This window comes from Esox lucius, chromosome 19 (genome assembly GCF_011004845.1).
Source record: "Esox lucius isolate fEsoLuc1 chromosome 19, fEsoLuc1.pri, whole genome shotgun sequence".
Taxonomy (NCBI): Eukaryota; Metazoa; Chordata; class Actinopteri; order Esociformes; family Esocidae; genus Esox; species Esox lucius.
The window spans coordinates 3,982,136-3,999,049 of NC_047587.1; the positions used below are offsets into that span (position 1 = coordinate 3,982,136).

General features: G+C 42.6%; 1 protein-coding gene across 2 annotated transcripts; it reads left to right on the forward strand.

Annotated features, from left to right (window-relative positions):
• The first annotated feature begins 252 nt into the window (after nucleotides 1-252).
• saal1 (serum amyloid A-like 1) lies at nucleotides 253-10,071 on the forward strand. Of its 2 annotated transcripts, none has more exons than XM_010883445.3 (13): nucleotides 253-399; nucleotides 680-879; nucleotides 1,020-1,121; nucleotides 1,398-1,481; nucleotides 1,721-1,800; nucleotides 1,895-1,954; nucleotides 2,180-2,295; nucleotides 3,541-3,706; nucleotides 5,847-5,929; nucleotides 7,739-7,930; nucleotides 8,348-8,580; nucleotides 8,787-8,879; nucleotides 9,213-10,071. In XM_010883445.3, exons 1-13 carry the CDS (start codon nucleotides 396-398, stop codon nucleotides 9,303-9,305), a joined length of 1,506 nt encoding a protein of 501 aa, XP_010881747.2. In that variant the 5' UTR covers nucleotides 253-395; the 3' UTR covers nucleotides 9,306-10,071. The 2 variants fall into 2 exon arrangements, with proteins under 2 accessions (XP_010881747.2, XP_010881748.2); XM_010883446.3 differs by having other exon boundaries at nucleotides 683-879.
• The last annotated feature ends 6,843 nt before the right edge of the window (nucleotides 10,072-16,914 follow it).

Sequence of the window (16,914 nt, forward strand, 5' to 3'; positions counted from 1 at the left end):
CGAACCCTGGCTTCTATTTTAAGCTCCTAAAACCAAATTCGGCCCTACAAGCCAGTTACACTTTTTTTCTGGTATCACCGATTAGTGGATTGAAATGGACAAAAGGAGTGGAACTGAACTGTCTTCGAAGGCCATATTTGAATACCACTGACCTTGGGTATACGCTAGACGGCACTAGCGAGCTAGCAAGGAACTCGCACATAAGCACGTTTCCACATCACACGCATGCGTATTTCCCCCCCCCCCCCCCCCAGCGCTCTGGAGGCTCATTTGAAAACATTAGCCTCAACTAGTTAGTTTGAAAGAAAATGTGTTTCTCAAGTTAACATTTCATTTCTGGATGAGAGACAGACATATAAATAATAATTTCACTTGAGGAAGGACTCGCAACATTTATGGGTAATCTCGGCGTTTTACTTTTGTTATGTACGTAGCGGGAGAACTAGCCTGTCTATACAGTTCACATAGCTAGCTAGCTTGCTAGTTTGTAGACCAATTAACAAGCTATCAGTCATTCTAAGAGTTTTCGCTAGCCTTGATTACAAGTTAGCTAGTGAGCACTGCAAGTTGAACAATTCTTTACTACCTACTGTATTGCTCCGCTGCAGAGCTAGCGGTAGCAGCATCGGCGCATGTGTGTCTACCAGCCTAAGTACCCTGTGGTTTTGTTTTGGTTTAGAAGATCACTTTGGGGATGTCGCAGACGGGGAGAACTCAAGCATCGGGTCGTCTTCCCCAGGACACTCCCCTGTCGTTGACCGTAACCCATCACCACCCCTGAACATAGAGGGGGAACAGGACGGAGAAGAGGTGGATGCTATCGGAGAGACGGTTTACAGCAAGCACTGGCTCTTCAGCACGCTCACCCGCCTGATTCAGGTACTGTTATTAGTTTAGTCGACCCGGGTCACCGCTGCAATACTTGCTGTTGCTCAGATAACTCCCAGTGAGGTGAATGAGTGTTTCTCCATGGGACAACTTGGCTATTGAAAAAGGGTTGCTCTTGTTACATCCGTCAGATTGTGGCTGAGCACAACGATGGAGACCCTGATGCCCAGATTCACCTGCCAGAGGAAGATGAGGATGATCTGTGTAAAATCTGGGACATGGCTATGGACAAGGTGCTTCACTCTCTTTCTTGCACCCACAAACGCACACAAGCATTTTATAACGATGGAAAATACCTCTTCAAATATGTTTGTAGAACACATTTGGACAGTGTGTGTATTGTATTGATCTCTCTCTCTCTCTCTCTCTCTGACATGCCATCTTATGACTGTCTCTGTGGTACAACTGTGATGTGACTTTGTGTTAAGGCAATCGACAGGGTGTTTCATTGTCTGACGACTTCGCTTTATGAACATCTCTGTACAGTAAGACCTGTGTTTCTACTGTAGGATGTGGCGGGTTTCTTACAAGAGTTCAACGCTGCAGACATCCTTCTGGGAGTGATCGCTAAGTCTCGATGCCCCCGACTCACAGTAAGTGAATAGTTCTGTCTTTTAGTTTTACCTCGTGGATTTAATTTCCCAAACTAAACTGGCAACACGTCCACAGCCCCTTTTCAGCTGCTCCCAGAACGATTTGAAATTAATGTGTTCTGCTTTGAAATAACAGCTTATGCAGATTGTATCTGGTCAATTGGTGGTCTGTCTCGGGCTCTTGAGCATGTTTTTGCAGCAGCTTACTGTGGTCTTTCTGTGCTTTTCTCTTTCCACAGGAGATCAGTGTTGGCATCCTGGGCAACATAGCCTGCTTTCCTGACACCTGTCTGACCCTCAGCCAGAACAATGACCTGGGGTGTGTCATTTGACCCCCCCCCCTCTCTCTTTTGTTTTTGTAATTGTTGCATTGTCGTTTCCAGTACATATTAAATAACTAGGCCTGTCCACAGGGTGGTGCTGTTGCTCCTTCTCGGAGACAGTGATCCCCCCACTCTGCTAGAGACGTGCAGGTGAGAGGAGCCTAAACAGGTTATTTCACTCACTGTTGACATGGATCAAAACCACAAGATCTAGCATTGTAGCTTGTGGCGCGTTCCACTGTTGAGCTGGCATAAGGATGTCATACATGTTACGTAATGCCTAATACATGTTCTTACAGCGTTTTAGATTAGTAATGCCAGTGCCGTTGTCGTCCACTGGTGATATTTAATTGGGGGTTTGGTGTCTCCGTCCAGGCTGCTGCTGACGTGCGTGTCCCACCGGGATGTGTCGTCCTTGTGGCTGGAGAGGATACGCCAGCAGGCCTCCGTGTCCTCCAGCCTCTGTTTCATCATGCGTAGCTCCACCAACAGTACGGACCTTTTGATTCTATATGTTACAACAGTGTTTTTAGATCCTTTCGATACATTTTATTCATGGATTTGTTTTTACATTTGGGCCACAATTTAGAAAAAGGTGTGTGCTGTTAAGCCATGTAAATCACTCCATGTCTGGTGATAGAATCCTAAACTGTAAGTGAGATGCCTTCTGGAGCTATTTAAAACGAAAAACAGGTTTCCACAAAACCGAGGTACGTTTGAGATGCGCCTACATCTGTTTTGGTGGGTTTGTCTTGAAGCTATAAGAGACGTAAAGATCGTTGCCATGCTGACAGTATTCCCACCCCCTGTTTTGTTGCCTTGCTGACAGTATTCCCACCCCCTGTTTTGTTGCCTTGCTGACAGTATTCCCACCCCCTGTTTTGTTGCCATGCTGACAGTGTTCCCACCCCCTGTTTTGTTGCCATGCTGACAGTGTTCCCCAACCCCCCTGTTTTGTTGCCATAGTGACAGTGTTCCCCAACCCCCCTGTTTTGTTGCCATAGTGACAGTGTTCCCCAACCCCCCTGTTTTGTTGCCATGCTGACAGTGTTCCCTAACCCATCCCTGTTTTCAAACATGTCACAACAGCACAATTTCCTGAACTAAACATTCCAGAATGGAAAAACGAACTGACAGTAGCTCTGGTCACATCTGATAATCTAGCACAGATTAGCCCTATGCCAACATCACCAGATTAAATTAGTTAATGATTATTTCAAGTTCTAAAACCTTTTCTCCATTTGCCAATGGGATTTGCTCAAATACTGTAGGTCACCTGAGACCAGCAGAGTGTTTCACATAACTCTCCGAATGCAGGTGTAAATGTTCTATCCAAGTTGACGTATTTTCATAGGTCAAGTAATTTAATTGCCCAATGATATACATTGGAGAAGCCGGTTACGGAAGAAAAAGAGTTGCCAAAGATTTACACTAACTTAAAAAAAAAAGGTGCTTTTCTTTCAAATCAGACATTTCTAAGCGACCCCAAACATTTGAACGGTAGTGTAATCTTTGGTCATTTTGGCTCCAGGTTGGCATAAATGTGGAGAGGCCAACAGACCGTGGGGCCCACGCAGTCAGGGAGATGTTAGGAGTCACACAGAAGATGTGAATCATTGTAGTCAATGTCTTGAGGTCTTCTTTTCCCGGTCTCTTGCCCAGTGGACCTGCGGGTGAAGAGAGATGGCTGACTTTAGTGTGTGTTCATGTTTCCTGTGTGTGTGTGCCCTCTTTAGTGGACCTGTTAGTGAAGGTTGGGGAGTTGGTTGACAAGCTGTTTGACATGGACGAAGAGTTGATGAAGACCTGGGTCACAGGTGGTTGTCAGGGAGCTGGGGAGGAAGGTGGAGAGGGACGTCTGGACGTGGCCTCGTCACTCCTGGAGGCTGCCAAGCAGCTCCGGTAAGGAACGCATTGCTTTTGCAGATGTCTTTTGAAAAGGACAGCTCAGTAATGAATAAATGTGTTGCTAGGAACACCTCAGCAATATCTAGATGTGTTGATGAGAACAGCTGAGTAACAACTAAACATTTGTTGGTGAGAATAGCTCAGCAATAAATGAATGTGTTGAGGGGAACAGCTAAATATCTGTTGGTGAGAACAGCTAAGTAATACTTCAGTGTGTTCTGATGAGAACAGCTGGGAAATACAGTATCTCACAAAAGTACGTACACCCCTCACATTTCTGTAAATATTTGATTTTATCTTTTCATGTGACAACACTGAAGAAAGAAGACGACACTTTGCTACAATGTAAAGTAGTGAGTGTACAGCTTTTATAACCGTGTAAATTTGCTGTCCCCTCAAAATAACACAACACACAGCCATTAAACCACTGGCAACAAAAGTTAGTACACCCCTAACTGAAAATGTCCAGATTTGGCCCAAAGTGTCAATATTTTGTGTGGCCACCATCATTGTCCAGCACTGCCTTAACCCTCTTGGGCATGGAGTTCACCAGAGCTTCACAGGTTGCCACTGGAGTCCTCTTCCACTCCTCCATGACGACATCACAGAGCTGCTGGATGTTAGAGCCCTGGCGCTCCTCCACCTTCCGTTTGAGGATGCCCCACAGATGATCAATAGGGTTTAGGTCTGGAGACATGTCTGGCCAGTCCATCACCTTTACCCTCAGCTTCTTTAGCAAGGCAGTGGTCGTCTTGGAGGTGTGTTTGGGGTCGTTATCATGTTGGAATACTGCCCTGCGGCCCAGTCTCCGAAGGGAGGGGAGTATGCTCTCAGTATGTCACAGTACACGTTGGCATTCATGGCTCCCTCAATGAACTGTAGCTTCCCAGTACCGGCAGCACTCATGCAGCCCCAGACCATGACACTCCCACCACCATGCTTGACTGTAGGTGAGACACACTTGTCTTTGTACTCCTCACCTGGTTGCCGCCACACGCTTGAGACTATCTGAACCAAAAAAGTTTATCTTGGTCTCATCAGACCACAGGACATGGTTCCAGTAATCCATGTCCTTAGTCTGCTTGTCTTCAGCAAACTGTTAGCAGGCTTTCTTGTGCATCATCTTCAGAAGAGGCTTCCTTCTGGGACGAAAGCCATGCAGACCAATTTGATGCAGTGTGCGGCGTATGGTCTGAGCACTGACAGGCTGACCCCCCACCCCTTCAACCTCTGCAGAAATGCGGCACTCATACATCTATTACCCAAAGACAACCTCTGGATATGAAGCTGAGCATGTGCGCTTAACTTCTTTGGTCGACCATGGCGAGGCCTGTTCTGAGTGGAAGCTGTCCTGTTAAACCGCTGTATGGTCTTGGCCATCGTGCTGCTGCTCAGTTTCAGGGTCTTGGCAATTTTCTTATAGCCTAGGCCAAGGTTATTCAAATCCGGTCCTGGAGGGCCGAAACACTTCTGGTTTTTGGTTCTACCTGCTAGTTGATTGCCTTCACCTGGCATCTCAGGTCTGAATCAGTCCCATATTGTTAGCAGAGGATAAAGCCAGAAATGTTTCGGCCCTCGAGGATCGGAATTGAATGGCCCTGGCCTAGGCCTTTTTTCAGATCCTCAGAGAGTTCTTTGCCATGATGTGCCATGTTGAACTTCCAGTGACCAGTAGGAGGGAGTGTGAGATCGATGACACCAGATTTAACACACCTGCTCCCCATTCACACCTGAGACCTTGTAACACTAACGAGTCACATGACACCGGGGAGAGAAAATGGCTAATTGGGCCCAACTTGGACATTTTCACCTAGGGGTGTACTCACTTTTGTTGCCAGCAGTTTAGACCTTAATTGCTGTGTGTATTTAGGGGACAGCAAATGTACACTGTTATACAAGCTGTACACTCACTACTTTAAATTATAGCAAAGTGTCATTTCTTCAGTGTCCTCACATGAAAATATATACTCAAATATTTACAAAAATGTGAGGGGTGTACTCACTTTTGTGAGATACTGTACTTAAGTACATGTCATCTTTTCAGCAGACTTCCAGTCTCCTCGACCTGACCATTCAGTGGTGCTGTTTTAAAATGTTACTTTGGAATAATGAGAGATGTTTTTGGCGTCCGCAGGCCTGACAGTCCGGAGGGTTTAGAGGTGTACCTGCACACCCTGCAGCTGCTTACAACCATCGACGAGGGGATTCAGGCGCTGGGTGAGAAAATATTCACCACTGTCACACAACACGCTCCGTGAGGTGAAAAGCTCAGGACCAGTGTATTGTTCCAGCTTAATTGAGCTTTTGGGTGACGTGCTGGGTGATGTGTTCAAAGTTTCAGGGTGATGTGGTGGGTGATGTGTTCAAAGTTTCAGGGTGATGTGGCGGGTGATGGGTTCAAAGCTTCAGTGTGATGTGGCGGGTGATGGGTTCAAAGCTTCAGGGTGATGTGGCGGGTGATGGGTTCAAAGCTTCAGGGTGATGTGGCGGGTGATGGGTTCAAAGCTTCAGGGTGATGTGGCGGGTGATGGGTTCAAAGCTTCAGGGTGATGTGGCGGGTGATGGGTTCAAAGCTTCAGGGTGATGTGGCGGGTGATGGGTTCAAAGCTTCAATAAGCTTCAGCTTATGTCAGTGAGATGTGGTAATATATTTAAATGAAATTAACAAATTACTTTTTTTCTCAAATGTTGGCTGTTTAATGACTGGTTGGCTCTGCTGGGAAATGTTACTTTTAAAAGTGACTAATTACAGTTCCCATGGAGTAACTAGTAACGTTACTTGCTGTAGAAAGTAAGGCGTTAAGTTACTTAGTTACTTTAAGATAAGTCCTTTGATTCTATATTCATGTGTAGGTCACTTATGCCCAGAAGGCACACATTTAATGGGTTAACATATAACTACATAGAAGAATACGGGTATTGATTGCGTAGACAGTGTCAGTCACTAGCATATAACATTATCAGTCATTATACAGCAGGATTGACCAATCCTATTATCTCAAGTAATCATAAACCATAATGAGAAACAATATTTGATTTTAGTTAGTTAATTAATCAAGAATATCTTAAATCAATAAATTATTTTGTATTTTGAGTGCCTTCACATTTTCAGGCCTAGCTTATTCAACCTCCCATATTAACAGACTTCAATACTAGATAGATCCATTGCAGTGAACAATGAGGAACAAAAAAAACATCTATAGCCGTGTACACTCAAAAAAGAAAACATTAGGAATTTGAAATCTCTTTGCAATAATGTGCATAATCCATTCATGTTTCTTGACTTTATTCAGAGGTGAATAATTACTAAATCTGTAAAAATCCAGCCTTCCGCTGCACAAATCGCTTGTCGATGCTTCATATCGATTTGAAATGAATGGGAGCTGGGCAAGTAGGTATATCATGAGGGCTGGTGCGGCCATCTTAACATTTTTTTGTTGCCACTTGCTACTGGAAAAAAGAAATGCCACGTAAAGCAACGTTGGTTGCACTGAGGGAAATTGAGTAGCATGTTATTTATTTGAAAAATGAACTAGTAAGGGATAACTTAAATAACTAACATATTACGTTACTTGTTACCATTAAAATGTAGTCTGACTATTGTACTTGGTAACGCATTCCCCCAACACAGCGGGTTGCAAAACTCCATATATGATTATAAATTACAATTGTTGTTTTAACTACACATCAAAGCAAACTAGAAAGATTAAGTTGGGAATATCTCAGGCACTTTAAAAAAAAAATATATATATATATATATTTGAAACATTAACTGCAGATTTCTTCTGGTCATTTGTGCCGGTACTTGTGCCAATAGTACAGCAGAAATCTTCCATGTGGCCTCTAATTTAGTACACGTTTAAATGTACAGCTCACATCTTTTCCCCCTCCTGGTTTCAATACACCACAGGGTTTGACATTACGGGCTGGTTCTCCGGACACACATTTAGCCTGCACTTAATGGAGAATATCTTAAAACTCGACTTAATCTGTGTCTGGGGAAAACGCCTCTCTGGTTGTCTGCAGCGGTTCCTGATGGGGTGGGTGGAGCCTTGTGGACGTTCCTGTGTGAGGTGGTGTGTGAGGACCTGTGTCAGCCTGGAGATCCTCCTCTCGTCCTGGGGGAACAGAAGGCTCTCCTTGTACCTGCCCTGGCCGTTCTCTCAGCCCTGTACGCCTGTCGAGACCTGAACCAGGAGCACAGCAAAGGAAACACCCGTAAGACCCCAGATTAGGCCCTCTGGATTAGGACATCTGGATTACGACCATTGTATTAAGACAATTGTTTCACCATAATAGGACTGTGTTACATCTGATTAACAGACTCTTGTATCCAAAACCACTTTGTGTACTACTGTACAAAACATTTGGGTTAAATCCCCTGTGGGACTTGAACATGCAACCTTGGCTCTTGTCATCCAAACACAAACATGCCCAAATATGGCAGAGCATAGTCTGTTATCCAAGTTAAGCCCTGCGTAAGCATGTTGTCTGTCCTTGATCTTATTGTTATTTATCCAGTTAAACCATTGACTCTTTGATTTGTCACTTGAGCTTTTTCTTTTCAAAGTCTGCATACCCAGTTCGGCCTGTTTTAAATCATCCCGTCCCTAAACATGATTCTCTGTTCTCCAGTGGTTCCTCTGTTTGGAACTTTGGTGCGGATCCTGCAGTACCACAGAGAACACCAACAGAGCAAGAGAGAGAACCGGGAAGCATGCGCTTCAGGAGACAGACTGGGCCAGGAGGGAGATGGACAGAAAGAAGATGAGGAGGGGGAGGAGGAGGAGAAGGTGGATGAGCTGTTTCAGTCCCTCATCCAGACCACGGCTGAGTTCCTCTCCGACGTCATCACTGACCTCACCAAGGTGACGCCGTATCCTGGAACTGCCGTTCACCAAACATCAATACTGTTGTCACGCGTTGAATATTCATGTGTTGTCAAAAACAAAGAGTGTGATGACTGTGAAATGGCTCATGTCTGCCTTTGAATTAGCAGGTTAAGAAGCCTTCAATTTGGCAGGCTTGAAGTGAAGTGTTACCAAAAATGCCGTTGTTTGTCTTTGATCCGTAGGAGGGGGTGTCAGAGTTGGTGAAGAGCGGATGCCTGACGGTGAAGACGTGCCTACCAGCAGTACGCTCCATGCTCCCCCAGTTCAGTCCAGCCGTAAGCTTCCACGACATCCTGCCCGAGTCAACAGTACCGTTCAGTCACGCAGTGTCACAAACAACCTGCCGTTCGTATGGCATGCAAATACAATATTTATTTTATCTACGCGGGTCTATTTGTGCCAACACTATTTTGGCGCCGACGGGAGCTATTAATTACCCCGCCGTGTCACGCCAAAGCCGGCCCGCCGTTTGTTTTCCGGTCCGCGCATGACGAGCCCCCTTGTTCCTGTGTGGAAAGTCAACACTGTGTTTTCCACCCCACGCCGACACTTGTGTCCGGCCTCTGTGCAGGTGCCTGTCAGAATTAACCCTTCGACTCTCCCTGCAGGTGCAGTGCTTGGCGGCCATGTTGTCAGACGCTGATCCCTCGCTGGCGGACGCGGTGAGGAGGGAGTTTCCCGTTTCTGAGCTCCCTAGATGACCCCAACGTCCACTTCCTGTTCCTGTCCTGCCCCGCCCACAACCCCCTCCCCTGTTGTCTCGCGTTGACAGAAATTCCACGGATGTTGGTTTGAGAGACGAGCGCCGTGTTGGAGGGGAGCCACCGGATGTGAGACAGTGTGTCGGGACTTTTAATTTGGAGAATAAACTTCTCTAGGAGTTTAACACATGGACGGTACTGTTAAAAACATGTAAACGTGTGTTTTTGTCATGGTCTGCAAAAAAGGTATGTTACACTCGAAAAGATGCTGTGTTAGGTGTTAGCTTACGTGGTTTCAACTTAGGTTATTTTATTTGATGTGTTATATGGAAAAGGCTTCCGTAAAACATTTGACGATGTAATCAATGATAGTATATAGCCGCCCATTACTGAATATCATTTGTAAATGCCTCATGAGCATAATTTAACTGATTACTACTTTGTAAAAGCAATGCAACTGTAAACACTTAGTAGTCTCAAACTGGTTCAAACTCAATTTGACCTGAATGGTGAGTCCATACCTTTGTTTAGGAATTGTAATGTTTCTCAAACCCTTCCCTTTGGCTGTTTACCATAAGTTTCAATTTCAGACTGACCCTTTAAGGCTAAAATGTATATAAGATCCTCTGTGTTCCAGTGCGTTTCAACTGTACAGTATGAAGTCATTGGTAAAGAGAGACATCCCAAAGTCATGGAGTGCTGAGTAAATAATGTATTTACATTTCAACCTGTGAACTCATTTTAATAAATATATTTTTAAAACAAGGTACACTGTTTTGTGTATTTTGGTTTATGTACACTGAATAAAAATACAAACACAAACATGCAACAATTTGAAATATTATTGTGAGTTATTGTTCATCTAAGGAAAGGAGCAATGCAAGCTAACTGAGATGTAAACAAATCTGCATACAATTTGAGAGAAGTTAGCTTGTTGAGCGTATGGAAAACCATGCGGGGTCAATTTATTTCAGCTCATGAAATCACAGATACACAACGTGTTTAAATTTTCTCCAATATACATCGTTTTATTAATTAAAACTTCGTTTGATTTTCTGTTATGGAATAATATTTCAATTTGCACAAATCTGGCCATATATACTTTTTATGGAGCCAAATTGACTGTAAGAAAAACGTAGCTGAAATATTTCATAGTATGAAAAATCTAAATTCAATCGTATGAAAAAAATTGATTCAAGCGTGGAAAAAAGTGTATGCTAAAATCATTAAATGGATCTTCATCTTAAAATGTTTTCGTTCAAACACGTTTTATCCACGTTCGCTTCTTTCGATTAATATTTCTTCCCACCTTCGTTCGAGTCACATTTTCTTAAAACCAAGTTTTGAGCCTCTATTGGCGTGGAGGCGGGGCTTTATCTGGGCATTGAATTCTCGCACCCGAATTACAGCCTTACTTCTTTCCCAATGCAATATGTGGAGAGAAGCTTAAGAATTGTATAAACTAAATGTGTACAAAAACCGAATAATAAACTGTTTTATTATCACATGTTGCATCGACGTCACTGATGCCATGGTCACAGACACAGATAAAGACATTTCCTTCTCTCAGCGTTGTGGCAACGTTATCCGAAGGTAAATCCATGACCACATAATTGGTGCGTATTACACGACGTATTGACAAGGTAACTACGTACTTGTTTGGTCACGATCCTACGTAACTCCAACGTTATCGGAAGGACATTAATGACCACCTAATTGGTAATCTTCCTTACCTGCTCAGGTAGTAACATAAACGTAATTACAGGACGTACTGACAATTTAACAACTTTCGTACCAGTTTGGTAACGATCTTACGTAACTACAACCGGGAAATATGAACTCCTATTTTTGTTGCTACAAACGTATTTTGCTAACAATGTCATTACTGCCACCACATCGGAAACCACGTATTCCAAATATTTTTAAGTTAATCTGAAGGTCTTTAGAGTCACAACAATTCCCCAATCACCACAATTCAGACCAATTCTAATAGTTATATATAATCTCCCACAACACAGACGGAATGCGTACACAAATTGTAAACTGCACGCGAAGATGTGCAACAGCTCGAGCCTCCCGCCATTTCTTGTTCGTTATAGTTTGTACTCATAAACAGTTCACAGTATAGAGGTTCAGCAGACATAAGCGGCGGCTATAGCACGTTTATTTTACTCCAGTTTAAGATAATTCTGATTTATGTTCTGGTTTAGTCATGTCTGTGAGTTTTCACCAGTACTCTTCTGCTACTGTGGTTTGCCTACAATAGTAGTTATTGCTATTTAGGAATGTTATAATCATTGATGTTAATCATACTTTCGTTTTATAATCTAGCAATTTTCCAATTTAGTTATTTTCTAATGTAGTCGTGTAGTTTACATTATAGTACTGTAATATACCTAGCTAACTACTGCAGGTAGCGCAAGTTTTCTTTTAAGGTATACCTGGCTAACTAGCTACTGCAGCTAGCAAACGGTACTGACATTTCTAGAGCACCATAATCATTTCTGGACAAGGAATCTCAGGTAAGCGTATTTAACTTCTTTACAAAGCAGATAGATAACTATCTGTCATATAGCTAAAATCACTTTGGTAGTTCCCATCGAATTACACTACTGTCTAGCAAGCCAACTAACGTTAGATCAAACGTTAGCAAGCTACAGTACAGTAATACAACTAACTAGCTTGGTTGGTAACTTTTTTTCAAACAAAAGATGAACATCGAATCACAAGTACTCAAATGTAAAGATTTTTACTTTGAGTTCCACAAGTAATTATTAAACAAGATATTTTACAAAATTGTAAAAGTGATATAAATTAAATTATGAGTCAAATGGTTGATACTGTTTTTAAACTGGTTTTCATTGTCCATATCCAGGTGCCCCAACGGGTCCAATGGCAGAGGAAGGTGAAGATAGAACTGAAGACCACTCAGGCTCATTTCTGTCAACAAGAAAGAGTAAAGTCTCCGTCTGCTTGTGTGATTGTATTTGGTCAGTTTGATTATATTAATGGTTTGTTTCAATTGAGGTAAATATTTTCTCATCTTTATGATTTCAAAATTCTTCACCATTTGAAAGGAAAATAACCCAATGAAGTGTAAAGCATTCACATTGGATATTTCATAAGAACACAAGCCAGTTTGATAATTTTTTTTATTTGATCAGTTGATAGCTGGAACAAAAATGTCGAAGATTGGAGAAGGATAGAACTCTACTAGTGGTAGAAAATACTGTTTAACATGGCTATTGCCATTGAAGATCTACTGTTTCATTAGAGTTAACTAGATGAGATTTGCTACTTTATGCTTCCTGATGGTTATAAAGACCCACACAGTTGTGATTTTAATTTCTGTGCTGTTGACCAACTTGGGTGTGTGAAGTGGGTGGTATATAAAATATTTTTTTAAATACATAAATGTTCTGGTTTGTTTGTAAATGTATATACATTTTTGCCACATGGGACTCTTGTATATTACAGAATATATCATGTAGTTTGCTAGGAGAAAATGCCTGGACTGATGATCTAACAGCATTGCCATTATTATATCTGGGAAGGGGTTGAAAAAATAAATGTATCATATTTATACATAATACCTCAATGTAAAACTAAACGTAGGTGTAGAACCCTGCTGAAATGTTTTGTGCACATTTAAGATTTCATGGGACCGTTGGAGCAACTGTCAAGAAGTTGCCTGGACAGAAATGAACTTAACCGTATATATTCTAGCTGTACATAGCCAAGTGCTGCAGCGTGAGGATTGAGATACCGGGGTGGTTCAGTAAACAGTTATGGTAACTAATTCATTGAGGATGAATATAAAATGCATGTACAGATATGGCATAAATGTTCCCCTGGAGAGAGCCAAGTAAGCCATTGATGTAATGATTATCTCACATAGGGACTGACGTGTTCATCCTAGCATTGGAATGTGTGGATTGAGATACCGGGTTGTTGAAGCTGGAGACAGAGAATTGTAACAATATGACTATTTTAATTCCATTGCATTTTTTATTTTCACTGTAAAGCACATTGAATTGCCTCTATGTATGAACTGTACTATATAACTAAACTTGCTTGCTTTCTTTCTTGCTTGTGCACATTTAAGGGTTCACGGAACAGTTGGAGCAGGTAAACACAAGGATGGAGAATACTGTCAAGGTGTTGACTGGACCGAAATGAACTTAGCTGTACATGTGAATATAATAAATGTAAGAGTAAAAAGGGCAGTGAATGATCAACTGGATAGGATGCCTGGGGTTCGCGATTACCAACCGACAACCTTCGAGATGTCACGTTGCATACGACATGCTAGAGATCAACTGACAAAATCAATTAGTTGTAGCGACAACAAGAGAACTCTCACTTTTCCGGTTGTGACAACGTAACTGACAACGTTGCTGCTACCTAATTTCGGTTGCCAGATAACATCGTAACAACATTGTGACAACAGAAAATTGTTAGCTGGGCAGGCATAACTTTTGTTGGTTTCTTGTTTTGGTTAATTAAACCACTCAACAGAAACGAATGCCCTTTGCTATGTTGTAAGAAAAACCTGGTACATTAAATAGAAAAAAATTCTGTATCTCTTAATAATGAATTGTCCATAAGACTTTTAATACGGAGGACTAATTATTAACGATCATATTCTGTTATCAGATGGTCGTCAAGGCACTATCTTGAAGGGTAGGGTAACATGGGGCAAAATGCCCCCCCCCCCCATTGTATGGACTGCTGGGGTTTAAAATATTGGCTTATTTTAATGATAATTAGGTTTTTTTAACTGTATGAAATGGCATGTAAGGAAAATGTAAGTGTGGTAAAAAAAAAAAACAGGGCCAATTCATAAAAACCCTTAGGCATTATCTTCTATTGGGATAAGATTCCCTGTGGGGCAACTAACCCCATGGGGGGCATCTTAACCTAGTAGCTGGAAAAAATGGGGGGTTTACCCCAAACTACCCTACGTACACAGGAGCATGTAGCTATCTAACCCTAGAACCTTAGGTTGTAGTTTTACTAGTAGAGTAAAATGTCTTCTCTTGAGCAGGAAAATCAGCATAGCCTTCTTTTTTCAGTCATCAGTCCTTGCAACGCCTCCACACCTTGTTCTCATGTTCCTTTTAGAGCAGACCAGGTGAAGAACGGTTGAGCAGTGTTAAGACTTTGGCTGTGTGAGATGGCTCCTTCCAGATCTCTGATCATGTCCGGCCTCCCAGTGACATGTTCTGGTCTTTGGAACCACTTGAGGCCAGCGCAGCGGGACTAGGTCACTTGTTTCAGCCAGTGTTTCAGTGTAGAAATAAGTATTGAATATTTTCACACTAGTCCGTGGCCATGAGAGCACGTTATGACCAGGGCGTGCTGATAATGGTTGAGTGTGCAGCAGCATCTGGAATGGACGGGCGACGTGTGCCGTCACACATCGCCGCGGCAGTGACGCGTGTTACACCGAGGAATGGTCGAGCGACACGTGACCACCAGAAGTAGTGATGCGCAGTCCACTGAGGAACGGTCAAGCGACACGTGACCACCGGAAGTAGTGATGCGCAGTCCACTGAGGAACGGTCGAACGACAAGTGACCACCGGTAGTAGTGACGCGTGTTACACCGAGGAACGGTCGAACGACACGTGACCACCGGTAGTAGTGATGCGCGTTACACCTAGGAACGGTCAAGCGACATGTGACCACCGGTAGTAGTGACGCGTGTTACACCGAGGAACGGTCGAACGACACGTGACCACCGGTAGTAGTGATGCGCGTTACACCTAGGAACGGTCAAGCGACACGTGTCCACCGGTAGTAGTGATGCGCAGTCCACTGAGGAACGGTCAAACGAAACGTGACCACCGGTAGTAGTGATGCGCAGTCCACTGAGGAACGGTCAAACGAAACGTGACCACCGGTAGTACTGATGCGCAGTCCACTGAGGAACGGTCAAACGACACGTGACCACCGGTAGTAGTGACTCGCGGTACAATGAGAAATATTGACGTGTGTCTAGCCTACCTGCACGCAGTAGCAGTCAAATGGTAAAAATGAATTCCGCAATCTCGTCAGGGGGTCTTGAGGTTATGTTAGGATGGGCTCCAGCACCTCTACTGCCTGCAGCTATAAATACGTCTATCCCTCTTGCTGCTAATACAATCCATTGTCTTGAGATACAATGAGCCATTGATATGACTTAATTCGGCAATGAATAAGAAAGAAAAAAAGTAGTTTTAGTTTTTAGGTAACCTAATCCTAACCGAGGATGTGTGATCCAGAAAAAATCAAACTGAGGAAGTTCAGGTGTTATAATGTGAACAATGTAAAACATTATTGTAACCAAGCACAACCCATTCCAAGGCCCTTTCCAAGGCAGTACTGCAGTATCTCACGCTAGTAGGCCATCTTAGGAATGGCTTTGACAAAATCTCCAGCGCTTGAAATTTATCATCTAACAGCCGTTTTAGCAAGATGGGCTACATAGCATTTACTTCTCGGCATAGTATTATAGCTTGTTTGTTTGTAGACTCAATGGCCCTCATTTATCAAAAGTGCATACACCAAATTTCCAGTACACCTGGGGTACACCCAAAACCACTGTGACTTTGAGATTTATCAATATGGACGTTGGCGTACGGCACTCTCAAATCCTACGCCAGCTCAGGAGGTGGTGTACGCACGTTTTGAGTTAGTGCGAAAATGCGCAGAAAAAAAAATCCTAAAGCACTGACAAACTAAAAGATATGATATATTATGACCCACTGTAAAAAAACCAACAACATAATAATTACAAACTTCAGTGTTTCTTTTTGTGCAACATGGACTTCAATGTTTAATTTGTGTGACTTTACCAAAGCATTTGATTTATATGTATTCCTTCAGATGCGAGCCTGTGCGCTTTACATGACGTTTCAGGGTTAGGCCCGGCAGTTGCGCACGGACTGGGTTCAGTAATAAAAGGCTTTTAATGACCAAAATATAATTCAGACTGACAAAATAATAAAAAAGACATTCTTCTTCTTTTAAATAATAATAATAGAAATAATAATAATAACGACATTCTTCTTCTAAATAACAAACGTCATTAATAATAAATATAATAAAATAATACTATTACAAATATTACAAATTGTCATGCAATTATTAATGTGAATGAATGGTACTCCACATCACATCATCTTTTATTCCGCTTTTTAAACTGCCAAATACATTTTTTTATTTCTTTCTACCTCCCTGGTGATCGTCTCAATCTCCACGTCAGAGAAGTTTCTCTTTTTTGCCGTGTTCCGTGTGTCCATGGCGTAAAATGAGGGCGTGAGGGAAGCAGAGACTTGAATATATAGGGGCGTGTTATTCTAATGACGATCGTTTTCAGCCGCGGCATTTATCAAGGGCAGGTATTGCGTACACCTGGATTTTAAAGGTACGCACAACTTCATAAATCAGGCTGTGAGAGGAGTGTAAGCAAAGTCTTACGCCAACATATACGCCCGTTTCTACGCAAGAATGATAAATGAGGGCCACTGAAACTGGCCTGTTATTAGGATTGTGAATGGTGATTGTGATTTCTATGTTTTTCTTTTGAGTAGTTATATATGTTTTTGTTGACTGTTTGTAATTTT